At 40.7% G+C, this 27130-nt stretch overlaps 1 protein-coding gene across 1 annotated transcript in view; it reads left to right on the top strand.

The window, feature by feature from the left end:
- The window catches only part of DCC (DCC netrin 1 receptor), a 948458-nt gene that overhangs the window by 878708 nt on the left and 42620 nt on the right, over positions 1-27130 (top strand). The window contains exons 22-24 of the mRNA XM_077816218.1: positions 10499-10564; positions 17506-17668; positions 24268-24494. Of these exons, the coding sequence (XP_077672344.1) occupies positions 10499-10564; positions 17506-17668; positions 24268-24494 (456 nt within the window). The remainder of the gene's footprint in view (positions 1-10498; positions 10565-17505; positions 17669-24267; positions 24495-27130) is intronic.

Consider the following 27130-nt stretch of genomic DNA (forward strand, 5'->3'; position numbering starts at 1 on the left):
CTCAGTATCATCGCCTGCCTTGTAGGTGGGGAACTTTCTGGGATGGGAAGTGGTACTTGGAGAAGGATTACTAGGGTTTGTTGGGATATTCTGCTGAGCCTTTATCTTCTCCATCTCCTCCACATACTTCCTCTCTTTTTCCTTCTCCTCCAGTTCTTTGTCCCTCGCTTCCATAGCTCTCCTGTGAGCAGCTGCTTGGTGTTGTTCTGCCTCCCTTTCTTGTTCCTTCTTCAGCCGCATGAGTTCTATCTGTCTTTCATGTTCCCTTTGTCTTTCCTCAGCCTGAAATTTGGCTAATTCCAGCTGTAGTCGAGCTGAGGATTTGGTCATTCTAACCTCTCTGTTTTTAACTAACTTTACACCCGAGGTTTAGAAATAAACAAACAAAACTTGGCTGTAAAATTTTGCTGTGCTGGAATAGAATACCTATTCTCTGATAGTGATTGTCAGCCTACAGAAAAAGACAATTCCCTTGTCTCTGTTCTGGGCCCAACTTAAAGCAAAAAACCTCCAAACTACTTGGAAACCTGCTTACCCAGCCCAAAGAAAAAGCAAATGGGTAGAACACACACCCCCTATTTACTTTTAGGAAGAAAAGAAAAAAAAAACCTCTGGGTTGGAAGACTGTGAATTTCCCTGCAGGAGTTAAGTACCCTGCCTCCAGGCAAAGAAAACCTGCAATTCACAAGATAATCCCCTTTTGTCTCTGCTTGGCCACAAAGCAGGGAAAACCCAAGATGCTTTCAGTTTCAAAGCTGCTTCAAAGCCACAGGAAAAAAAAATTCCTTTTTAAAATCTGTATTTCTAGTTCAAAAAATCTCAACTGGATCTCAAAATGATTTCAGGTTAATCCCACCACTATGCCACCATGTCAAGGTTCCTCCCCCACTCTGAACTCTAGGGTACAGATGTGGGGACCTGCATGAAAAACCTCCTAAGCTTATCTTTACCAGCTTAGGTCAAAACTTCCCCAAGGTACAAAGTATTTCACCCGTGATCCTTGGAATGGCCGCTACCACCACCAAACTAATACTGGTTACTGGGGAAGAGCTGTTTGGACGCGTCTTTCCCCCCAAAATACTTCCCAAAACCCTGCACCCCACTTCCTGGACAAGGTTTGGTAAAAAGCCTCACCAATTTGCCTAGGTGACTACAGACCCAGACCCTTGGATCTTAAGAACAATGAACAATCCTCCCAACACTTGCACCCCCCCCTTTCCTGGGAAATGTTGGATAAAAAGCCTCACCAATTTGCATAGGTGACCACAGACCCAAACCCTTGGATCTGAGAACAATGAAAAAACATTCAGTTTTTTACAAGAAGACTTTTAATAGAAAATAGAAGTAAATTGAAATGAAGAAATCCCCCCTGTAAAATCAGGATGGTAGATATCTTACAGGGTAATTAGATTAAAAAACATAGAGAACCCCTCTAGGCAAAACCTTAAGTTACAAAAAAGATACACAGACAGAAATAGTTATTCTATTCAGCACAATTCTTTTCTCAGCCATTTAAAGAAATCATAATCTAACACATACCTAGCTAGATTACTTACTAAAAGTTCTAAGACTCCATTCCTGTTCTGTCCCTGGCAAAAGCAGCATACAGACAGACACAGACCCTTTGTTTCTCTCCCTCCTCCCAGCTTTTGAAAGTATCTTGTCCCCTCATTGGTCATTTTGGTCAGGTGCCAGCGAGGTTACCTTTAGCTTCTTAACCCTTTACAGGTGAGAGGAGCTTTCCCCTGGCCAGGAGGAATTTCAAAGGTGTTTACCCTTCCCCTTATATTTATGACAAGTTGTAAGTCAGCAAATCTGTGCTGTGATGTGTGCTGACTGTCTCCAAACTGGTGTACAGTACTCTGCTCTTGAATACAAGATAGCAAGGGCTGAGGTCCTTAGGGATGGAGCATGTGTGCCCCATAAAGAACCTGCCAGTTTGCTGAGAAGTTTGTTGCATGTCTTGACCTTCACTGCTATCTTCCTCAGGTAGCTTTTGTATGTCAGTGTTCGGTCAAGGGTCACACCTAAATAAACTGGGTATGCTTCAGCCTCTGGCCATTTATTATGATGTTTAGTTCCGTCTTAGAGTTGGCGTAGTGGAGGTGGAATATGCCAGAGATTGTCGTGCTGGTGCTAGGCTGAAGGCACCATATCTTCAAGCTTTGCAGCTTCGTTACTCAGGGTCTTCTCCAGCTCAGAGAAAGTTGGAGCCTGTAGCCCTCAGCAGATGTCTTCTGCATAGATGAACTTCCATGACTGGGTTGGTGGCAGGTCATTGATGTATATATTGAAAAAGGTTGGGGCTAGAACAGATCCCTGGGGCAACCCATTCATCTGTTTTTTCCAAGCACTTGTTTGCTCACCTACATGCACCTTGAACCGTCTATCTTGGAGTAGCAGTTCAATGACATCAGTGACCCGTGGTGGAAGGATTCTTAATTTTTAACAAGAAGACCCGTGGGCCATACCACATCATATGCTGCAGTGAGGTCAAAGAAAATAGTGCCTGTTTTCAGGTTTCTTTGAAAACCATTTTGGATTCATGTGGTTAGCACAAGTACTTGGTCGCATGTGCTTTGATCTTGTTGAAAGTCTCCTTCCTTGACATTCAAAGTGTTCTCCGACTCTCATGTTATTCACTGTAAAATTAGGTGCTCTAAAATCTTGAGACACAGAAAGCAGCAATATCAGGTGGTGCTGCCTGGTTTGGGTCTTTACCAGGTGCTGGGAGGCCGATGACTTTTAATATGCACCAGATTTTCGGCAGCATGTCTGATTATTTCTAAACAAATAATGCTGTGGGTTGAAATACTCTGTTTCTGTATGTATAATAAGCAAGGAGATTAAGGAAAACAGAAATTAAAATACCAAGTTTGTTTGTGGAACATCTCCCCACCACCCAAGTCAGCAGGGATTCAGTTATATGGCTAATATTATGAAGCAGCCCATAGAAAGTCATCCTTAATGGGAGAGACATTGAAAGCTTTGCTAATGAGCAATGCATAGCTAGCATTCTTGGGAAAGAAGCTAAAAAGATATCACTGAATATTGGTTTTAATTTTTGCTTTGCTGAGACACTACAATGTTTGAAACTGAAAGTTGAGCAAATCTAGAGGTGATATAGCTAATGTAGTCAAGGGATAACTTCATCTCTACTCAAAACTCCAGTTTCCTGCCCGGAAATATATCAGGATCTAATTGGCTGAAGAAAAACAAACTTAAGACCCTGTGAATATTCTCCCCTGTGGCCTCTCTCCTCCCCACACTTCCTGGGTACTCTTGTGGCCCTCATTCTTGGGTGTGGTTGAACTCTGCTTGGTGGGGGCACAGATAGATTTATGTCTCTTACACCATCCTCTGCCTAATCCTGGGGCCCACCAGAACTGACCTGATTTATGCCCAGCACCTCTAAGAGGCCATTCAAGCGCTGAGGATAGATGGAATTCAGTAACACCCTGGCCATGCTCCCTACATGAGGATTGTAGCAACAGGGGTAGGAATTTCCCAAAACTGAAGGAATCCTAGTTAGCCACTGGAGTGGTGCAAAAGCGGTTGTCTGAGTCCCAAGAATTGGATTGAGTAACTTTAGCATCCTTCTTTCTGGCTGAGTGGATGAGTACGGAGTCATCTTCCCAATCTATTGATTATTGACAATCTAAGTCTAAAAGGGAGTAGCAATCCTCCTGACAAAGAGCAGCTAATGGAGTTGCCGCCTTGAACTGTACAGTGTAGCAAGTTAATCTTATCTCTCTTCTTATTTGTGTGTGCCACTTTTCCAGTCCCACATTCTGTCTATCGTGTTTACAACAAACTATTGCAGGCCCTTGTGGGTAGATTTCCTATGGATGGGTTTCCTGGCAATCAGATTCCTACTTCCTCTTGCAAATTCCTGTCTGTCAATTCCATGCTCAAACTCCTGTTACTCCTTCCTCTCCATCAGCCTTCCTTACTCTGCTTTTATATACACCTGGCCGGCTTTCATAGCCAGTTTCCCAGGTGGCAGCTTGGCAATCCAATTTGAGCTCACTCTCCAAAGCTGCTAGAAGGCCAGCTTCAATTGTTTCAGACCTTCTCTCTTGCAGCTGCTTTATGTCTCAAGGCAAGATTTTCAAGTGCTGAGCACCCTCAGCTGGCACCAAGTTTCCTAAGAGCTCAGCTTCATTTAAGCACCTAAATAAGGGCCAAATTTTCAATAGTACTTAACACCCGGCAGCTCTCATTCTGGCACTAAGGACCAGATTTTCAAAAGAAATGAGCAGCCAACATGCTGATCAGTTTTGAAAAATCTGCCCCTAAGGGTACATCTACATTGCAAGTGGGAGTCAGCCTTGCAGCCTGGGTAGGCAGACTTGTGTTAGCAGAGCTTGTGCTAGCATACTACAGATAGCTGCGTAGATGTTGCAACACCAGTGGAGGCTCAGGCTAGCCACCTGAGCTCAGACCCAGGGAATAGGGTTGGCTCAGGTGGCTAGCCCAAACCTCTGCCAGTGCCACAACATCTGCACAGCTATTTTTCGCACATTAGCGCGAGCCCCACAAACCTAAGTCTGTCTACTTAAGGTGGGAGGCTCACACCCAAGCGCAGTGCCGCCATACCTTAAGTGACGAGACCAGACTCACTGTGACAGAGCCAGGAATTGAACCTGGATCTCCTCAGTCCCAGTCCAGTGCCTTAGTCCCAAGATTGACCTTTCTGTGCATGATGAAGCCTGCAGACTCAGACAAAGTGCATGGCCAAGTTATCACCCACGGGTGCAGGCACATTGAATACTCAGTGGCTTTTGGAATGGGTGATGCTGCAGCTTACATCCAAAGCTGTCTGTGCTAACAATCCTATGGCAGAAAAACTGCTTTTGGTGTGTTGGCACAATGAAGAGGTTTAATTGAGACATCTTTGACTAAATATAATTTTCTTTTTTATGATTGAAAACTGTCAGTACCTCTAAGGAAATACAAGGGTGAACAACCAGGAGGCAATCCCTAACTTTGGCAATGAAGATGTCTATGAATAACATGAAGCGCGAAATGGCAGAGCTGGGCTCTCTTACATTTTCTTTTGCTCATTGTACACTATGTCTGAGGAGTGTCCGTTAGTGTATTGGAGCTTGTTTTGGCAGCTCTGGTGCCTGTGGAGGAAAATCATGTGACCCATAAGAAATGTTTTTTTGTTGAAGTAAAATAGGATGGTCATATTATGGCCTTGCATTGGCTGGTATCCATGCACAGCGCCGAAGGACTTATAGCTGGCATCATGTCTCAAACTGTGGCTCCTGGAGGGAAGGAAAATTGCTTACAGCTTCTGTAAACTGAAATAAGACTACTTCTCAATTTTCCCAGGGTTAAATGAGTATAGGGCTGAAAACATTGGTAAAGAAAGGATGTATCTGGGTCAGATGAATCAGATGATGAGTCCTTCATGGAGAGCAAGACATACTATAATGATGTCACTACTCTTCATAGCAAGTACCCATGTATAATATAGTTAACATTAAGCAGAATGGAAGCAATAATTCCTGGAGTGAGAGTACTCTGGACAGGGCATTCTGGGATATCTGAAGTTTAGAGATAAGGGATTTTCAGTAGTTAAAATATAAATGATGAAGCATAAATCAGGAAAAATGAGCTAACAATGAAGAAGTCTGCTAGAGTTACAGCAGGATTGATGCCAGATTTACAAATGCTGGAGAACTGACAAGAAAAAGAAAATCTGTAGTCAGGGGGAACTTCAAGTTTTGTGGCCTTGATGAGGCAAAGTTAAAACATATTAAAAATAATGGTAGTTCAGCTATAGTAGTGGGAGAAGGACATTTTCCAGTGGAGGACTTTAGTCACAGAAGCATTCAAAAGAAGGAGCTAATTGAAGACAGAGGACAAATGGGAAATAGAAATGTCAGAAATCATTCACACTGAAGTGATGTCCAAAGTTAAAACCATCCTTTCTGCATAATTTGAGTGAAAAGTTGGCACTTCTTGAACATATTTCTGCTAGTTTGAATTCTGCCACCCGTTACACAACTCAGAGAAAAACTGCAGAGTACCGAGAACCCAGCCTTGTGCCAACTACATAGATCAGATATTGAGGGGGAAATATAAAGTCTCCACTAAAGAAGAAGTGAGAAAGGTGGGGTTTCATCCAGGGGAAGACTGTACAGGGGAATAGCAACAGTTCTGAGTGTGGCAGAAAAAAAATCACAGTGATATGAGGCAGGCTTAGCAAGGTAGGAGGTGATGTTGTAAGTGCAGAAGGATTCACAAAGGAGGTGGTTTTGTGTGTAGATGAGACTAAGTATGTAGGCTAATGGGAGAATGAGACATGAAGCCAGAATGAAGCACTTGGGCTCAAAGTAGCAATGGACTTGTGCATCATTTTACTTTTCAAAAGGAAGAATGTGGTAAGCTCCACACAGAGCTAGATGAAGAAAGCTTCCAAGAAGGCATGTTGGCTCGAAGTACAGCATTAATAGTCCTGCACCAGCACCATTTACTCTTTAGCATCTAGCTTCCAGCACGCTGTGTTGAAGATTTACCTTACAGCTTTACAACCTCCTAAATGTGTAGATTTCCAAGATAATCAAAATGTTGAATAATTGTGTTTGTTTGTTTATCTTAATACCAGAATAAATCTATATTACCATAAATCCAATTTTAGCTACTGCTGATAGCTAGTTTTGTTGAAATATTGTGTGCTGGGCTTAAGTGTTATTTATTTCTCTGCCCTGTTATCAGTCTAATCAACACTTATCAAAAGTTAGACCATTTGAAAACATTAGCTTTCATGCATAAAACTAAATCATTTTCCTTTGCCATGAAGCTGATTTTCCCTCCAAAAAGACATTTTAGAAGCTTTCCTTTTATGAAAGCTTTCTTTTTATGAAAAGTTATAAGATTGTTCCCCCCATCCCTTGCACAGTGGCACAGTTCTCCCTCCCCTACCAGAGCATCCTGGGGCATCCTCCTTTCCCCCAAGAACAGAAGCATGAGAGGAAGGGGTGGCAGCAGAGGACCCCCCCGTTATTTACCCCAGAAGTTGGGGTGTATTTGCTTAGGTAAGTGGGTATGGCTGCACTCTTCTCTTCCTGCCATACACTGAGTGTTTTCAGAGCTGTCCTAAGCATCTCAGAGAATAGGTCCATCATTGGCTATCAGCCCAGGCTAGAGCTCCGCAGCTCCTCTGGCCTTTCCCCAGCCCTGCTCCACTTTAGGTACCCTGCTCAGCTCCCAGCAGTTAGGCCCCTCCCTCTCAACATCTAGAGAAAGAGTGTGTCCTCGTTGCCTTATAAAGGCCAGCTGGGCCCTGGTTGTGGCTTGGCCACAGCTGTGGCTGTTTCCCCAGTCAGCCGAGGCTTGCTGCTTTCCCTAGCAGCAGCCCTCTCCTAGGTCTGATTTCAAGCCCTTCAGGGCAGGAGTGGGTGACCCCTCCTCTACACAGCAATTCTTGGCGGTAACATCCAGGAAGATGTATAGCGCCGTTTATGCCTTTCAGTGCTATTGTTTCATGATGTGTGCCCACTCAGACCGTCATCACTGTGTTGATTACCTCTGGGTCACATTTTCAAGAATAACTATTACAGTTGTTTTATTTATAATCATACGACTTCAAGAGCTGGGTCTCTAGGTACAAGCCTATATTACCTGTGCTTTAACCTAGCCCTGTAGTAAGTGTTATTTGATCTTTGGAATCCCAGTGTTCCTCTTACTCTGGTCAGGTTCACCAGGGTTTGCCTGTAGGGCAATTCAGTTGAAAATGAACTTAGAAGAAGTCTCACCAAATCAATTCCCTGCCATTGCAGGGGGTTTAGCTGTTGTGGCACCTCAGTCCTTCCTATTCTCTGCCTGTGTTATAGAGTAATTTAGTCTCTGGGAGGTGTAAATACTGTAGCCTAATTCAGATTATTGGGCTCAGTACAGGGATAAGTGGGTACGCTTTGTTGCCTATGATGTGCAGGAGGTCAGACTAGATGATCTGAAGGTCACTTCTGGCCTTAGGACTCTGAAATAGCCATGTTGTCTGTACTTTGCTCAATTACTCAATCCATGATTTCATGAGGATCATGAAACCTTAAATTGGCCTCCAGTTTCTAAAATATTTGTACATCAATTAATGTGACATGTAATGCCTTGAAGAGTTCTAATATCTAAAATTGTAGAGAGGTATTAAAGCAGACAGCAAGGGCTAGATTTTTAAAAGAGATCAAGTCCCACTTAGATGCCTAAGTAAGGACAAAATTTTAAACAAATACTGAGTACCCACCAGCATCTCCCACTGAGACACCCAATTTACTTGGTTCTATTGACAATTTATCCCCATATATTGAAAGCTGCTAGTGCAAACCCGGGAATATGACTTATATACAGTGCAGTTTTGGTAAATAGAGTTACAGTGCATCCTACATTCATTTCACTTTTGCCTGTACTTGTTGCAGCTAAATATTGTACAACCTTGCTGTGCAATTATGCTGATTGAAAAGATGATTATGTTGAAGTCACCTATGATGATAATGATCTTACATTTATATAGTTCCTTTCGTTGCAAAGCACTTTACAAATTGATAGACAAAATTATACATAGGAATCACTTCATACTCCCCCAAAACGCAGCTACCTCTGGAATGAAATGCTGCAACTGTTTAACAATGCACAAATATAATAATAGTGTATGGTAGGAAGTGAAGAAAATGTTTTCCAGCTGCAACTACTGAGGGATTCGAAGTAACTAAACACTAGATACCAGAGCTGGAATTTAATTAGAACATTTGGGGTTAAATGCCCCCATACAACTTTTCTAAAAAGACTCCTGGGTTTTTTATTGTCCAAAATTGGTCATCGGCTCATTTTTATGTCTCACCTGAAAAATGGAAGTAACAGGACTCCATGACTCCATGCTAGGATGCTGATTTATTACGAACTCAGAGGGAAGAATACCATCTACTTAGTCACCTCGCTATCTATTGGGAAAGTACATTACTCAGGCCATGCCGACACTACAGGTGTCTGCTGTATAGCTGTAATGGTTAGGGGTGTGAAAGTGTGCAATCCCACCCTGACAAATGTAGATGTGCCAGCAGAAGCCCCTAATGTAAATGCAGTAATAAATGCAAAATTTCACTTTTACTGGTACAGCTTGTTTTGCTGAGAGGGATGGGGGTGGAATAAGTAATACTGCCAAGAGCACATATTTGCGAGTATAAGCTGCATCCATATGAGCAGTATGTTGCTGGTATAGGATTCCTAGACTGGCAAAGTACTCAGATTCTGTCCTGCACCAGAGCTGCACTACATTCTACCAGTGGTTTATGGTCCTTGATTGATCCTATACCAGTGGAAGATAAACATAGTATAGCAGAGCTCTACCCTGCCCCCTACCAACCCTGACATGCCCCATCTACCAGGAATGGGGAAGGCATAAGCATAGTCCTTGGCAACATCACAGATCCATCACCTGGGTGGCTCAAGGTGGCCATAGCCACCATTTTGAATTTGCCCCTAAAATTGCTTACTGGTATAAGCATACAAAAATTAAGTTCAAAATATGAACATCTCAGAAGTCAAAGTTTTCCTTATTTTCCACGTTTGTGTAAAACCTGTGAAATGGGGCAAATATTCTTTTCTTAAAAACAACAACAAATATTAATTTTAAAGGAGATTTTTTAGTTTCTTTAAAACAATAATCACTTCATATCCATTTTGAAATTCCTGCATTTTCAATGTAAAAAATGGCAATTCCATGAAAAATAGTATTTCTGAGGATGGAATAAAATTATATATATATATATATATGATAAATGATATTAAATAAATATATTTAAATGATATATATATATATTTGCTTAATATCTTGTGGAATACTATTTGACAATTTTACAGTGTTCTTACATTCTTCTGACTGATTTGATTCAATATTAAGTATAGCACCCCAAAGAACATCAGTTTATAAACTAAACTATACAGGGGTTACTTTCCCCATATAAGAATATAATCAAATATTAAACTTATCTTCTGTGGCAAGTAACAGAAGGAATACTAGACACCCAGACACTAGATGAGATGTACTGTCACCTTGTAGAATAATAATGACAATTTACCTGCACTCAAAGAAATGTCAGTTGGGAGCCATCAATGAACATAAGCCGCATAAATGTGAAGGAAGCCCAATATTATGTCTTTCATCTGTGCTATGAACTAACTTTTCCATCAGATCTGTCAGCTTTTGAGGAAGAACATTCTGACTGTTACTACTGCCTCACCTTATTTTGTCCCTTTAACAAGGACTGTTGGAGAAAGAATGTAAAAAGGCAAGCCTCTCAAAGGCTTGAAATTCAGCTTCATTTAAAAGTTGACGTTTATGACAGATTTTCTCATGCACATACAGAATTACTTTTCCCCTCACTGTCTAATGGCTTAAATGTTGTCAGATGGACTCTGTTTCAAGAAGCAGATCACACTTAGATCAGTTTATCTATCATTCTGTTTCTGACACATGCTTTTCTGTTAACAGGTCGTCATGGAGATGGGGCCTATTGGCCAGTTGACACGAACTTGATTGACAGAAGCAGCCTCAATGGTAAATATAGACTAAACTAGACTCCATCTAATTAAGTTTGATTATTAAGTCCATTTTCAGCAGTGAACCCCATCCTCTCTCTCCCTCCCCATCACCTTCTTCACCACTTATAAGATTGTTCCATTCATATATGGGTGAGTTTCAAAATCCCATTCATAGTATGATAGTTTGTGTTACAGAATCATAGAAATATTGGAATTGGAAAGGGGACCTCAAGGTCATCAAGCCCCTGCTCTGAGGCAGACCCAAGTAAACCTAGCCCATTACTGACTGAGGTGTTTGTCCAAACTTTTCTTAAAAACCTCCAGTCATGGGGATTCCACAGCCTCCCCTGGAAGCCTATTTCAGAGCTTCTATCTACCCTTATAATTAGACATGTGTCCTAACCAAAATCTCTCTTGCTGTAGATTAAGCCCATTACTTCTTGTCCTACCTTCAGTGGACATGAAGAACAATTGATCACTATCCTCATTATAACAGACCTTAACAGAATGGCAGACTGTTGTGTTCCCCCTCAGTCTTCTTGTTGATTTCAGACCAATTCTATAATTTTTCAAGGTCATTTTGAATTCTAATCCTGTCCTTTAAAGTGCTTGCAACCTCTTCCAGCTTGGTGTTATCCACAAATTTTATAAGCGTACTCTCCACTACATTATCCAAGTATGAATGAAAATATTGAATAGAACCAGACCCAGGAATTACCTCTATGGGACCCCACTAAATACACTCTCCCATTTTGACAGCGCACCATTGATAACTACTCTTTGAGTACGGTCTTTCAGCCAGCTGTGCACCCACCTTGTAGGAGTTTCATCTAGACCACATTTCCCTAGTTTGCTTATGAGAATGTCATGTGAGACTGTGTCAAAAGTCTTTCTAAAATCAAGATATATCATGTCTGCTGCTTCCCCTGTATGTCCTAGGCCAGTAGAGGAAGAGGAATAACAGTTTTGATGAGTTGAAATTATATTTCAGATCCTGTAGTTTAGATAGACATTAATGGATCTTAGTACACTTGAGAGAGGAAGACCAGGTGGAGTTAAGTGAAATTTAAACAAGGCTGATATTGATAAGATTTTGCTATGAGGCAGCCTGCAGTAGTATTACATTCCATTGCCAACTGAGGCACCTCTGTAAGCACTGGTGCAAAGTAGCCTGTAAGAGAAAAGAGGTTAAAGGAGATTAAAGAGTAAAATGAAATAGATAATTGAGAAAATTTAATTATCCCTTGGCAGGTTCTAACCATGACTAAATAGTTATTATATGTATTGTAGATTTAGCAATTGTAAACCACAGAAAGAGGAAATTATTCAATTTTAAAAAGCATACCAGAAAGGAAGTCCTCTTTTTTTGTGTGTGACAAATTAAAAAAAAACTTTTTTGACTGTTTCAAAAGCTGACCCATCAAAGTAAAAAATAAATAAATCCCCTGTCATATTTCCAGTCAAAAAGATATTCTTTCCCCAGTAGAAGCTTATTGTAAAACCAGTGAGCTATTTTCTTCGTAGGAGATGTTTTAGTTTTATCTCACATCATAAGAACAATGATAAGAAGGAAGTATAAGAAATAAAACAGAGAACCAAAAGATCGTAAAGGGAAAACATCATAAAAAGTATTTCATGGCATTTTGTTTCAATGTGTTAAACCTCCTGTTGGCAAATGCAATCTTAATTAAACCTGAGCTGATATAGCAAGACACAAGAGGAAAAGCTGTGGATTACTAAAGATTAACTGAATCTGACCACTATCAACTGAGTTTTAGATATGCTATCAACACCTTTTCCTCCCCAGTTACCTAATGGAGCTTTAGTTTTCACATTATTGAACAAATGAGAAGAACAGAGCACCTGAGGTGCTATATAAAGCCAGTCTGGAAAATACACAATTATTGCAAGGCACCTAACTGATTAAGTCAGACTGATTACTTTCCACAGACCAGATAGGGAGGGAATACTGAACTCAGTACCTTTTCTTGAATATATTTTGCCAGCTGACAAATGTATGCTTCATATTTTAGACATAGCTCCTGCTGTTAAAAGGAACTTAGTAATGGTATCTTAAACAAAATCAGATCCAGCTATTAAGTACCCTACTTTGTTTTAGAGTAGCAGCCGTGTTAGTCTGTATCTGCAAAAAGAAAAGGAGTACTTGTAGCACCTTAGAGACTAACAAATTTATTTGAGCATAAGCTTTCGTGAGCTACAGCTCACTTCATCAGATGCATGCAGTGGAAAATACAGGATTATTAAGTAGGGGGATTTTATATACACAGAGAACATGAAACAATGAGTGCTACCATACACACTTTAACAAGAGAGATCAGGTAAGGTGAGCTATTACCAGCAGGAGAGAAAAAAAACCTTTTGTAGTGATAATCAAGGTGGGCCATTTCCAGCAGTTGACAAGAACGTCTGAGGAACAGTGGGGGGGGGGGGAAATAAACATGGGGAAATAGTTTTACTTTGTGTAATGACACATCCACTCCCAGTCTTTATTCAAGCCTAATTTAATGGTGTCCAGTTTGCAAATTAATTCCAATTCAGCAGTCTCTCGTTGAAGTCTGTTTCTGAAGTTTTTTTGTTGTAATATTGCCACTTTTACGTCTGTAATCGAGTGACCAAAGAGATTGAAGTGTTCTCCGACTGGTTTTTCAATGTTATAATTCTTGACGTCTGATTTGTGTCCATTTATTCTTTTATGTAGAAACTGTCCAGTTTGGCCAATGTACATGGCAGAGGCGCATTGCTGGCACATGATGGGATATATCACATTGGTAGATGTGCAGGTGAACGAGCCTCTGATAGTGATGTGATTAGGCCCTATGATGGTGTCCCCTGAATAGATATGTGGACACAGTTGGCAACGGGCTTTGTTGCAAGCATAGGTTCCTGGGTTAGTGTTTTTGTTGTGTGATGTGTGGTTGCTGGTGAGTATTTGCGTCAGGTTGTGGGGGCTGTCTGTAAGCGAGGACTGGCCTGTCTCCCAAGATCTGTGAGAGTGATGGGTCATCCTTCAGGATAGGCTGTAGATCCTTGATGATGCATTGGAGAGGTTTTAGTTGGGGGCTGAAGGTGATGGCTAGTGGCGTTCTGTTATTTTCTTTGTTGGGCCTGTCCTGTAGTAGGTAACTTCTGGGTACTCTTCTGGCTCTGTCAGTCTGTTTCTTCACTTCAGCAGGTGGGTATTGCAGTTGCAAGAATGCTTGATAGAGATCTTGTAGGTGTTTGTCTCTGTCTGAGGGATTGGAGCAAATGCGATTGTATCATAGAGCTTGGCTGTAGACAATGGATCGTGTGGTGTGGTCTGGAGGAAAGCTGGAGGCATGTAGGTAAGTACAGGTCACATAAACACCCTATACCGGAAACCTACTAGCCACTAGACTTACCTACATGCTCTCATAAATATAAAGGGAAGGGTAAACACCTTTAAATCCCTCCTGGCCAGATGAAAAACCCTTTCACCTGTAAAGGGTTAAGAAGCTAAGATAACCTCGCTGGCACCTGACCAAAATGACCAATGAGGAGACAAGATACTTTCAAAGCTGAAGGAGGTGGGGGAACAAAGGGTCCTCTCTGTCTGTGTGATGCTTTTGCTGGGACCAGAGCAGGAATGCAGGTCAGAACTCCTGTAAAGAGTTAGTAAGCAATCTAGTTAGATATGCATTAGATTCTGTTTTGTTTAAATGGCTGATAAAATAATTTGTGCTGAATGGGATGTGTATTCCTGCTTTTATGTCCTTTTGTAACTTAAGGTTTTGCCTAGAGGGATTTGAATCTGACTACTCTCTAAGGTATTTCCCTTCCTGATTTTACAGAGGTTTTTTTTTTTACTTTTTCTTTAATTAAAATTCTTCTTTTAAGAACCTGATTGTTTTTTCATTGTTCTTAAGATCCAAGGGTTTGGGTCTGTGTTCACCTATGCAAATTGGTGAGGATTTTTATCAAGCCTTCCCCAGGAAAGGGGGTGTAGGGCTTGGGGGGGGGGCATTTGGGGAGGGGAAACGGTTCCAAGTGGGCACTTCCCCTGTTGTTTTTGTTAGACACTTTGGTGGTGGCAGCATATGGTCCAGGGACAAAAGGTAAAACAGTTTGTACCTTGTGGAAGTTTTAACCTAAGCTGGTAAAAATAAGCATAGGGGTCTTTCATGCAGGTCCCCCTTCCCCTAGAGTTCAGAGTGGGGAAGGAACCTTGACACATGCCTACAGTGTGTAGTAGAGAAAGAAGTTGCACAGTAAAATAATGGCTTGTTTGGGGGACATTGGACACCCTTGGGGAAGAAGTGCAGAAATACCTAATATTACGTTTGCATTGCTATATGCCACTTCTGTGAAGCTGAACAATCTTGTTTAAAATCCAAATAATCAATCTGAGGCTTCTTGATTCCAGATAATTCATATTTACTGTGTAGTCTTAAGTCCCTGAGAAAACTGTAGAAAATATGGATGTTTCTAAAGGATATTATGTTGTGTGAAAGATAGGATGAAGGCTGTTATTTAACATGGTGTTCTTTTTTAACAGAAGCTTCTCTAGTCTTTTTCAGCAAGTGTTATATTAAGATGTAAGAGATACTGTAATTTTTTAAAAAAGAAAACCCTTCCTATTGCCTCTAGAAAATATCAATTTGTGGTTTATATAGGTAAAGGTAATGTGTGTGCTTAAATGATTACTGCTGTCTGGATATGTCTTTTAAGTTGTTATGGTATTTTTTTGAAGTTTCCTGTGCCTATTCCTGTTGGTTGGCTGTTCCTGGCTTCAAAGAGGTCGAGGGGGGTTTAGAGTCCAGGACATCTTGTTTGGAGGAAAATGTGTGAACATGGATTCTGTTACCTTAATAATGATCAGACAAATCCAGTCAGTACTTTATTATATGAATCACTATCCTGGGTTGCAAGAGAAAAATTAAAATAAGCCGTGAGCAATTTCCTCCATCTTGTATCAATTTTATACTAGTATTACATCCATGGACTTACCCCTACTTCACTAGTTAAGAATGGAACACCAGACCTGCCATTTGTTTACTGTTTTTATAGGAATAATTATTATTATTTAAGCAGCACCCATGTGCTCCGTACAAGACACAGAAGGCACAGTCCGTGCTCTGTGAAGCTTATATTCTAAGTAGACTTTTGAGGCAAAATTTACTGAAAAGCCTTCAGAAAGGTTCTGTCTTGCAGCTTGTTTATTTTGCTTGGTTTAGCGGATTTTACGGATCTGGGTTAATATTTGTTGGCTTCATGGAAAAATTGAGTTTTGCGGAGAGAACAGAGGATGGATGCATGAACTAGGGAAGGAGGAAGGGCTAATTTGTTTTACAGTGTTTACTATACATGTCATATTCCTTATACACAATATGGAAATGAAAAACTACTGAATTCCTGTACTAGGTCTTCTAATGACAAAAGCCATGAAACTCACAAGAGCTTGTCGTGTTCCATTGCCTGAAAAAGAACTATGAGAAAAAGTCAATTTATTTAAACAAATTAATTTGTTATATAAAGAAATGACACTACAGTACAGAATGAAGATAGAAAATTACCATAAAATTACATTTATCACTAGCTAAAATGGCAATTTAGAAAGCTTTGACCTTTGTCATTTGCTCATTCAGTTCTAATGAAGGTAAAATGACTTCACAATCACTTTTTTTTTTAAGTTACAGATGGGCTTTTGGGATGATGCCGCTGTCTGAAAACTCTTGACAGACTCTGCTCATGAAGTTATTGACAAGTTCTCCAAACTTGAGTGTCATCATCTCTTGGTTTTCCTGAGCTCTTAATCTTTATGGGATCCATTAGCAGACAAAATAACCAAATTTCATATTGTCCTGCACTAGTGTCTATAATGTATGATCCTGAACCTTCAGTCCTTACTCTGGCAAAAAGTTCCTTTGACCAAAATGAAAATTTTGTTGAATAAAGACTGCATGATTGGGCCATCTCTGGATGGTATGCAAGGGGAGTTTTTCTATGTAAATTATGCAAGAAGCTGTCAACGCAGTTGAAAAATGTGCCATCCACCATGTAATAGCATCCATAAAAGCTTGTGAGCAAGGGCCCAATCTTTGAAGTCCGTGGTATTGGGATCTGAAACCTGAAATGATGTAACTTAATCATTTGGCGTCCAGTCTTGTCATTCCATTGAATTGACCTCTGTATCTGCTATTATGTTCCAAGTGAAGCGTGATTAACACCTTGCATCAGAGGAGCTATATCAATAAATACAATAGAATATAATGTGTGGCTGATTATGAGCTGAATGGAATCTTGAGAGATGAATCACACATTCAGATTGGCTAATACACAAGACATTAATTTTCCGGTAAATATCAATAGAGGCTATGAAAGGAATAAAAATGCATATTGCTTTTTTTTTCAGTTTTAGCTGCTAATAGCAATAATGAGCTGATAGCCATCAACTCCCAGCAGCTGGTCATTAATCTCCAGTAAACGCCTTGCACCTCAGTCCTTACTGCTTCAATATTTTCCTGTTTGCTATACCACTGAAACACAGTGAAACATAAATTTCAGTGCTTTATGACACCATTCTGAACCCACTATCTGTTTTTAAGTAGGATTCACACACCCCAGACAGGCTTTAAATTGTGCCTTTTTTTATGGGTGGCTTCTGAAGGAGAAGGGGGGTAAATTGTGATCATAATGTGTCAAGTAATTTGTCTTCCTGCATGAAATAAGTTGGCTATTTCTCATAAACCATGACCTTTCATCAATTATGTCAGAGAAGTATTTGTGTGGCATAAAATATCTTTTTTTCCTTGTCTCTCTCAACTGGGGACAAAACTTATCCAGGCAATCTGATGGGCAAAAGGTCTATACCCCGGATCTAGCAGTCTCTGCCAACTGTTGTTGTACATGACATCTGTTTTTTTTACATTCTGTTGTTAAATTTTGCTGCTGAAACTCTCGTCATTTATATTTTTTCAGAACCTCCCATAGGGCAGATGCACCCTCCACATGGCAGTGTAACGCCTCAGAAGAACAGCAACCTTCTAGTAATCATTGTGGTCACCGTTGGGGTCATTACAGTGGTGGTGGTGGTGATCGTGGCTGTGATCTGCACCAGGCGTTCTTCAGCACAACAGAGGAAGTATGTTGCTATCAAATACCTGAACAAACAGACAAAAAAGTGGCCACTTTTTAATGTCTTTTCTGTTGTTAGGTTTCAAAGATGGTATGAGCAAGGTCCTCAAATGAGCATTTAGAGGATGTGGCATCACAGGCTGAAATATGTAATCAGATCCAGCCACTTTGTGCCACTTAGAGGGTGCAAAAGTTCCAGAAACTGGATGCAACTGGCCAGTGGAGAGAATTTCCCTGTCATATGGGAATTCCCAACTCCAGTCCCTTTGCCACAGATGGCCTACCCTTGATGGAGCACATTGGGAGCACACAGTAGAATGGGAGAGGGTGTGGTGATGCTAAAAAGTAGCTCAAACATTTATTGGGGCCGAGGGCTGCTTCTCAGAATCAGACAGCCAGACCCAGCCCCCTCATGGCCCACCCCATCTCTGTTCAATCAAACAGGGGGAAGAATCAATTCCATTGATTTAAGGAAAAATGTGATCTGTCTGCATGCCTGATAATGCCTTCTAGGTACCAGACTGCCTGACTTGACTTCCTCTCCCCATTCAGCTGAAAAATGGAGAAGTTCAGGCTCAGTTTTCAGCCTGTTTTGCAGGACAAAAGCCTCACAAGAAAGTTAACATCTGTTGTTCCTGTTATTCATATATATGTAAAAAATGCCAGAAAACAGCACTGAGACCATTTGAGACCATTTTCATATATTTTAAAGGGACAGTGTAGGGTGCACCAGAGGTGGCATCTTTCCAAGTTGCCGGGGTGTGCTCAAGCTCCGCTCTGCCCGAGGCCCCGCCTCCCACTTCACCCATTCCCCCAAGTCCCCACCCTTGCCCCATCTCTTCCCACCCCTGCCCGCTCCCGCCCCATTCCAGCCCCCCTCCCCAGAGCGCACCCCCTCCTCGCTCCTTCTGCATGCCACTGAACAGCTGACTGCAGAGGGCAGGAAGCACTGGGAGGGAGCGGGAGGAGCTGATCAGCAGGGCCCACCAACGGTCATGAGGTGCTGTGAGGAGGAGGAGGAGTTGATTGGGGAGGCTGGTGGTGGGTGCTCTATTTTTTTCCGTGGGTGCTCCAGTCCCAGAAAGTTAAAGGTGACATCTGGCCCTGGTGTAAGAAGAAGATATTCCACTGGAGTCACCTAATTTGCCACCGAGCTGGATTTTACCAGTTAATTGATTCAGAATTATACAGTAATTATACTATTGTGAAATAATGAACTTTTTGATATAAAATTTAATCATGTTTTGCGTATGAGGATGACAAATAGTTAGTCTAAGTGCAAGTCAAAAGTCTATTGCATTGATTTTTGTTGATGCTTGAAAAAGAGTGCGAGCAACAAAAGGATGGTCATGGACAGGGTAGGTGTCCTTAGTCTCTGTTTTCCAGAAGCGACAAGGAATAGATTACTTGATGATTACCTGTTCTGTTCATTCCCTCTGAGGCATCTGCGACTGGCCACTGTCGGAAGACAGGACACTGGGCTAGATGGACCTTTGGTCTGATCCAATATGGCCATTCTTATGTGACTAAATTGTTTCACCGTCTGCTGAAATTAGCTTTGACTTATCAAGCTCAGAGGCAGGGGAGTTTATAGTATAATATAGTAACTGGGAGCCAAATTTCCAAAAGAATTTAGTACCTACACTCAAGGCTGATTTTCAAAAAAAATCAGTCCCTATTTAGACACCAAAATAAGTGTCCAGGTTTTTAGAAGAGCTCAACATGTTGAATGCTGAGCTATTTTGACAATCCGCTTCAACTGTGGGTTCCTTGCTCTTGAAAAGTCTGGCCCCGAAGCCCATGCAAGACAATGGGAGCCTTTCTGTTGACTGCGATGGGCTTTGAACACTGCCGAAAGCTCTTATTGGATTGCTACTGTGTAAAAGAGATTGGAGGATGTGGAGACTGTGTTAACCAAAACCAAACCTTTTATACTGAAAGTGTGGGAGAAGGGGGAAAGTCATCACATAAAAATAAATAAATAAACAAGTAAATTCAGGCTCGAGGTCCAGAATTCAAAAGTCAGAAGCCAAACTTCCTCAAATTTAAGGTTGTTGGAGCCTCTTGTTCAGACCATTATGAAGAGATACCTAAACTGAAACAAGGGGTTTTAGATCCAGCTTCCAATGTGGACTTGCCTCTGATTTTAAAATCACATGTAGGTTTCAAAACCTGTGAATGAGATGACATCAAGAAAAGGTTGATTCATGTTGAATATGAGCGAAACCTTCCTAACAATGAAAGTTTTTAATACTGTAGTGTACAGTAATCTCCCAAGAGCAGGGAAGGCCATCCTTGAGGCATTTAAAACATGAGTGGGCAAAGCACTATTAAAATATACTGTAGGAAAACACTGTACTGACAGAGGGATGGATTAGGAAACCTAATAGCTATTTTCTGTCTCTGACTTCAGGGGGGAATAATGTATCAGCCACACTAGCTTTCCAGTAATTTAGACATCTGTAAAAAGCAGGAAAGTGGGATGATTAAGAGGTCAGGTTTACGTTATTCTGTTGTACCTACAGCAGGCGATACAGCTCTTGAAGTACGTTGAATTGCCTCAAATTCTGAAACATCTCAGTAGTCATATCCTCTGTAGTACTCGAGGTTTACTGGCATGCACTCAGAACATGGGCACTCGTACTTCCCTCAGGTGGGAACTACATCTGTTTGCCCTCATTGGCCAGTGCCGGGGACAGCCCTGTGCCCCATGCTCATGTGCAGCCTTACTATTCATTAATAAAAGATCAGGCAATTTAACTTCTATATATAACACATCTCCCTAGTATCCACATGTATGTGTGAATATATGTATTTATTTGTTTGTCATGGACCAGGACCCCATTGTGCTAGGCACTGGAGAAACACAGAATATAAATATGGTCTCTGCTCCAAAAACCTTACAATCTATGTATAAGACAAGAGACAACAGGTGGAGAGACAGATGGAGGGGTACAAGTAAACAATGAGACAAAATTACATAAAGTAAAGGGCAGTAAATAGAGAGAAAATTAAAGATATTAAAAATATGACCTAGGACTAAAGGTTAAAAGAATTGGCCATGTTTAGACTAGACCAGGGAAGGCTTTCGGGGGACATGGTAACAGTCTTCACAAATGGAAAAGGTTGTAATAAAGAGGACAGTGATCAATTGTTCTCCATGTCCACCGAGGGTAGGACAAAAAATAATCAGCTTTGTTTGCATTGAAGGACTTTAGGTTACATATTAAGAAAAACTTTCTAACAATAAGGATAGTTAAGCACAAGTTATGGAATCCCCATCACGGGATATTTTTAAGAACAGGTTAGACAAATATCTGGCACTGATTGTCTAGATATGCTTAATCCTGCCTCAGCATAGAGAGATTAAATAGATGACATCTTGAGGTTCCTTCCAGCCCTATGTGTTTGTGATTCTACTTTATGCAGTATATAGCCAATCCATGAACTTCACTGCTGCAGGAGTTTGTCAGGATTGGATGGTAAACGACATTGTGCTTAGATTGTATAATATAATGCTTATTAATGGCCTTTGCAGCAAGCTAAAACCATGAAATCTCACATGTGCAATGTAAATTAAAACCTGAGAAGTTCAAAAAACTCAGGTACTGGCCACTGCAAGAAGCAAGGTACTGGTATAGGTGGACCTCTACTCTGATCCAGTTAGGTAAATCCTCTGTTCCTAAGCCACTCCAGAGCGCAGCAGCTAGCTAATAGGAGGTTGTCCTTCAGAAGTTGTCAGGTAGAGAATAGGACGTTAGGCATCTGAAGTGGGTAAAGGAAAAATATGAGAAATAAATAAAGATTACCGGCAAGGTACTATTATAACTGATGGTAGCAAATGTGTACAGAGATAGGAGAAGCTAGGTGGAGACTTAAAGAAAGTAAAATAAAGTTCAGGCGAATAAGTCAGCAGCCACTAGACATCCTCAGTATGTCTCTGCAGTTTTCTCTTGGGATATGTCTTCTGCTTTTTTCCTTTGTCTCTGCATCTCCCACCTTGACATTGCTCATTAGCTGCATCTTATGTTTTTGACTCTTGCCTGCCAGGCATTAGGTTGCATTTGTTGGTGGTGTGAATGGTGGTAGGGAAGACGTGTCATTTCCACTCCTTTCATGGTAACCTGAAGGAAATAACTGAGCTGAAAGTGAAATCACTTCTCATTTGTAAAGAGATTTTTTTCTTACTAGCACCTTTATATCAGCTGCGTTCCTTTTACTGTAGCCTGTTACAAAAACAAAAGTGCAGACAAGTGTTATATGTACGATGCTGTCAGGGCAAATGGGGTGAATTGCAAAAGGCTTCATTGAGCTTCTCTTCTATTTATTTGTCTACAGCTGCTGGGAGATAGAATCCCTATCTGCTGGAAGACTTATGATATGGTACAGTAATTGGTTTAAATCAGAGACAAAAAGCTGTTCTCCTGCAGGGGACAAAACATCCTTTCCAAGGTCTGATGCTAATGAGTTATCAGCTATGTCTTCACTTATTTGCCTCATCCAAGCTGGTTAGGATAGTGTCTGCATAACAAAAGGCAATGTTTCAGCAAAGTGGAAAGAGCGTTCTTAAAACATTCAACGTGTACTGTGTCTTAGTGAATTCCACAAGGTGTAGTGTATAATATCATACTCTGTCTGTGTGTATTGCAAAGTTTAAAAGTAAAGAGTAGTACATCTTAATTTTTAATTCAATTACCAAAAAGACATTTAAGATTTAATAGTAGTTGCACTCAGCACCATATATCTTCAAAGCACTTTACAAACAAATGAATGTTCATGACTCCCATGCGAGATAGTTGCAGTAAGTAAATGTTTTATTGATTGCAACTTGATCAAGTAAATAAATGGCAGAGCAGAATTAGAACTCAGGAGTTCCTGGCTCAATGGTCTTTCAGTCAGGCCTGTTATGACTCGGTAGATGTATAAAGTGCATTTTGGCATGAATAGCTTGTGTGGCTCAACAGGAGTTGGTATCAGAGGGGTAGCCATGTTAGTCTGTATCCACAAAAACAACGAGGTGTCCGGTGACACCTTAAAGACTAACAGATTTATTTGGGTATAAGCTTTTGTGGGTAAAAAACCCACTTCTTCAGATGCACGGAGTGAAAATTACAGAAACAGGCATAAATATATATTGGCACATGAAGAGAAGGGAGTTACCTTACAAGTGGAGAATCAATGTTGAAGGCCAATTTAGTTAGTGTGGATCTGGTACACTCCCAATAATTAATGAGGAGGTGTCAATACCAAGAGAGGGAAAATTTCTTTTGTAGTGAGCCAACCACTCTCAGTGCCTATTCAAGCCCAAACTGATGATGTTAAGTTTGCAAATGAATTATAGCTCAGCAGTTTCTCTTTGAAGTCTGTTTCTGAAGTTTGAATAAGAGTTGGGAGTGCTCAGCATGTGAAAATCAAGCTGCTGTTTTTCTGATGACTAAATGTGCACCCAAGTTTGAAAATTTTGGCCTCATCGAGGTGTATCTCACTTTCCTCACTTATAAATCGGATTATACTTATCCGTTTATGTAAACTGCTTTGAGATCTGCAGATGAAAAATGCTATGTGAATGCTCAGGCAGATTGTTCTGCAATTAATACCATTAAAAATAAAACAGAGGGGCTGCACGTTTTCCATATTTTTAGATTGCTTAAAGTGAGTTTAAATAATGCATCTCCAGTGAAACTTTTTAGGTAGCTGCAACAGAGAGCTCTTGATTTATATTTAAGTTGCATACGTTTTCTGTAACAGCAGATGCACATATGTCTCTGAATATGTGTGCGTGCATGTTTTGTGTACATACACACATACACTGTATGGTCTTGTAAGGATAGAACATATTGTAATGAATATACATAAGGAGGAAAGTTAATGTTGCTGTGGGATATATCACTCTGAATTTCTTAGCTTTTGTGTGATAAAAATAATGTTTTATTATTTTTATTTATTTATTTATATTTTAAGAAATATAATGTATGCTGTAGCCATTTATGGAAAGTATGAGGCCTGCAGGACACTACGGGAATATATTCTGCACTATTCAATTGTTGTTGCTATATGTAGTTAAATCAGAAATTATAGTCTTCCCAAGAGGAACTTCACAATTCCCCTATTGTTTCTGGAAGGAATTTTTCTCCAATTGCACATCAGCTGGTGCACAGATGACCTACCCTGCTGAGACCCAAGTCCACCCCCTGGAGCAAACAGCAGTATTTCCTCTCACTTGCCCCTTTCATTCATCTCCTAAACATATGCTGTCAGTGAGACACCTTTATGTCTAGCTCTAAGGGCTTGGCAAGTGGCCTCATCTGGAACTAATGCCAGTGCCACTTCATGGATCAGCAAGCAGCTGGTGCTAGACAGTGAGACACGTGGTGGTACCTACCCCCATGCCCTGGGGATTTAACATATCGCAATAATACATTTATCTCTAGAGGCCTAAAGGCATAGCAGCCAGATCCAAGATAACTGGTTCCTAAGCCTTGTAGGACAAACCTAAATGGATTTATTTGTTGTGTAACCTGAGATCACTTAATTTTTAAGGTTTTTGGTTTTTTTATTTTCTTAGATTTCAATTTTCTTAGATTTCAATTTTGACTTTTTCCATAGAAAGCGTGCTACCCATAGTGCTGGTAAAAGGAAGGGCAGCCAGAAAGACTTGAGGCCCCCAGACCTCTGGATACACCATGAAGAGATGGAGATGAAGAATATTGAAAAGCCGTCAGGTTCTGACCCCTCAGGAAGAGACTCGCCGATGCAGAGCTGTCAAGACATCACACCAGTCAGCCACAGCCAGTCTGAAACTCAGCTGGGCAGCAAGAGTGCCTCACAGTCTGGTAACAGCACTGCCATTGTGCTCACTGAAATGTCCCAGCTCTGCCTGGAGTTGTTTTTAACTTCAAGCATCTGTAGTGATATGTAAATAGTCTCTTTGGGGGGCAGAATAACACAGTCAGTCCTAAAATCAATAAATCTGGGTGCTATGGTCCAAATTTGGCCTAGCTGGATACAGTTTTATCTGAGAGAGAAAAGGCTGCTCATAATCCTTATACATGGGCCTGCCACCCTCCCATTGGTGCACTCCTAGACATAAGGACCGGGGAGTCTAGACCCACCAAAGGGAGCAGCCGGCAGAATCAAGCCAACACGGGGTGGAAATGTGCAATGTACATGCGTAAAGGGTACTACGGTGGTTGCTCTAAAATGTGCCTCTGAGGGAGTCCCCTGCTGCAGGCCCCCTCCACCAATGACAGCAGTGATTAAGAGGCCCAATACAGTTCTGGTGGTATTGCCAGCTCCAGGCATTCAAAAATCACAAGTCAAGCCATCCGCAGATTGGTTTAAAAAAATCACAAGATTTAAAAATAATTAACTTTAGGTTCTGTTTATTTGCCTTCTGATGTTGGAGTATTTAGAGTTCATGCTGTCAAGCTTTGCTCTGTAGCCACAAAAAAATGAAATCTGGGATTCTCAGATGATAACCAGTCTAGATTCCAGCAACTGGGGCTCTAACAAACACCAATTATCAGGAGACTTGTAATAAAATTGGGAAAGTTGGCAACACTGCGACTGGGCATGGTGGCAGATACTTCTTGTCTAATATAACAGCATGACTAGCTGCATGGGTAGCTTCTAATGCAAGTGGAGCAGTACATATGTTGAAATTGAGATCTGAGGGAAGGAAAAAATCACCTGGACCCACAATTGATGGGCAGAGTATATTTTATACAATATTGGAAGGTTTTAGCTTATCGTAATCAAATATTCCCAATTGGTTTAATGGATAAGAATGATTTTTCAAGAAATCAAATATTAAGCAATTCAATAGTGTCTGCAGAACAGGTACATTTCATTTTTCCAAAATGACATGCTACTTTGCATTGGTTCATAATGAGAAGAATATGCATTATGTTTGATTTCTACTCCATTCTTTCATGATGGGCTCAGAACTTCGCTGGAAATCAAACGTTATTGAGAGCTTGTCTGCACGGTCAATTAGTACACCGCAAGCTGGGGTGTAAATCTTCAGTGCCCTAGCCGGCACATACAAACTGGCCATGAGGACACTACTGTATGAACCAGCTAGTCAAAGTGTACTATAGTGCTTTAGTGTGCAGTTGCAGGCTCCACATGGTGAACACGGCAGGCTAGCATGCTGTATATTCCTGGCTTGCAATGCACTAAGTCTCCATGTAGACAAGCCCTGAGTTTGCATTCCACTTTAGGAGAACCTATTGGTGGCGGGGGGAGGAAGGGAATGACATAGTGTGGGGGGGAACACAATGGAAAAAAAATCAAATGAAAAATGGAGCAGAGAGACAACACGGTAAAAAAGAGTTTCACCATCGTAAGTGAGATCAGAATTTGGTCCAGAGAGAAAAAAAACTCTAATGCAAAGAATGCAATTTAAGTGTAGTATACAGACAGCCTAGCTTTTCTTTTCTATCCTTAAACTGTACAGGCTTCCCTTTTGTTAGAGAAACTTTTTTCAGTAATAAAATGTAATGCGGTGGGGAAGAAGAAGCAATATATAGATTCAAAATATAAGTATATTTGGCATGAGTTTGCATGGGTGCATCATTCATGAGTGACAGAAGCAAGTTAGTCTGGAAAATCACATAGGGTTTTAAGTATTTCAGATTCTTTGGTGATATATATGATGGTAAATGCTTAGATTTCTTCAGCTGCTACTCTGGTTTGTGTCTCTCTATTCCTTACCTACCATAGGAGGTACAGGCGTTAGTGTGAAAGAAATGGCAGACCTAATTGGATTTCAAACCTCTAAAATGATCTAAAAATCAGAGGTTGCTGTCAGGATTTTAGGGTTTGAACTCTTACATAGTGGTTTGTCTTTTTTCTTTTTTTAATTTGTCTTGGATTAGCACCGAGAGGCCCCAGCTTCATTGCTCTAGGCGCTTCACAAACATACAACAAAACAATGATCCCTGCCCCAAAGACTTTATAATCTGTTCATAAGTAAGATGATCATGGACCCTAATCCAAGGCCCATTATGATCAACTGGAGTCTTTCCACTGTCTTCAATGATCTTTGGATCAAACCCAAGATAATCAGTGGTCACAGCACACCAGTTGCCTCGCTATAAGAGCTAGATACAAATACATGCAAACAACTAGGCCACATACAAATACTTTTATAGTACTAGGAATCCTAAAATATCAACTGAATAAAACATATTGTCCTCGCCCTATTTAATCACTAGATTTTGGACCTTAAAACAGTTACTGAGTCCTGAAAATTAAATCAAGATAATTTGAAGGAAATAGTTTTGTGGAGACACTTATTTAAAAAAAAAGTTTATGAGCTGCTCAGAGGTTTAGAAAGTAATAGCCCTGTGGAGATGAGTAGGTAAAATGGAGGTGAACTACTCAAAGATACCAAATAAACTCAATTTATGTTATCATGGCGATAATAAACTCGTTTTCCCATGGTAGTTTAACTACTTATGTGACA

This window comes from Eretmochelys imbricata, chromosome 5 (assembly GCF_965152235.1).
Source record: "Eretmochelys imbricata isolate rEreImb1 chromosome 5, rEreImb1.hap1, whole genome shotgun sequence".
Classification (NCBI taxonomy): domain Eukaryota; kingdom Metazoa; phylum Chordata; order Testudines; family Cheloniidae; genus Eretmochelys; species Eretmochelys imbricata.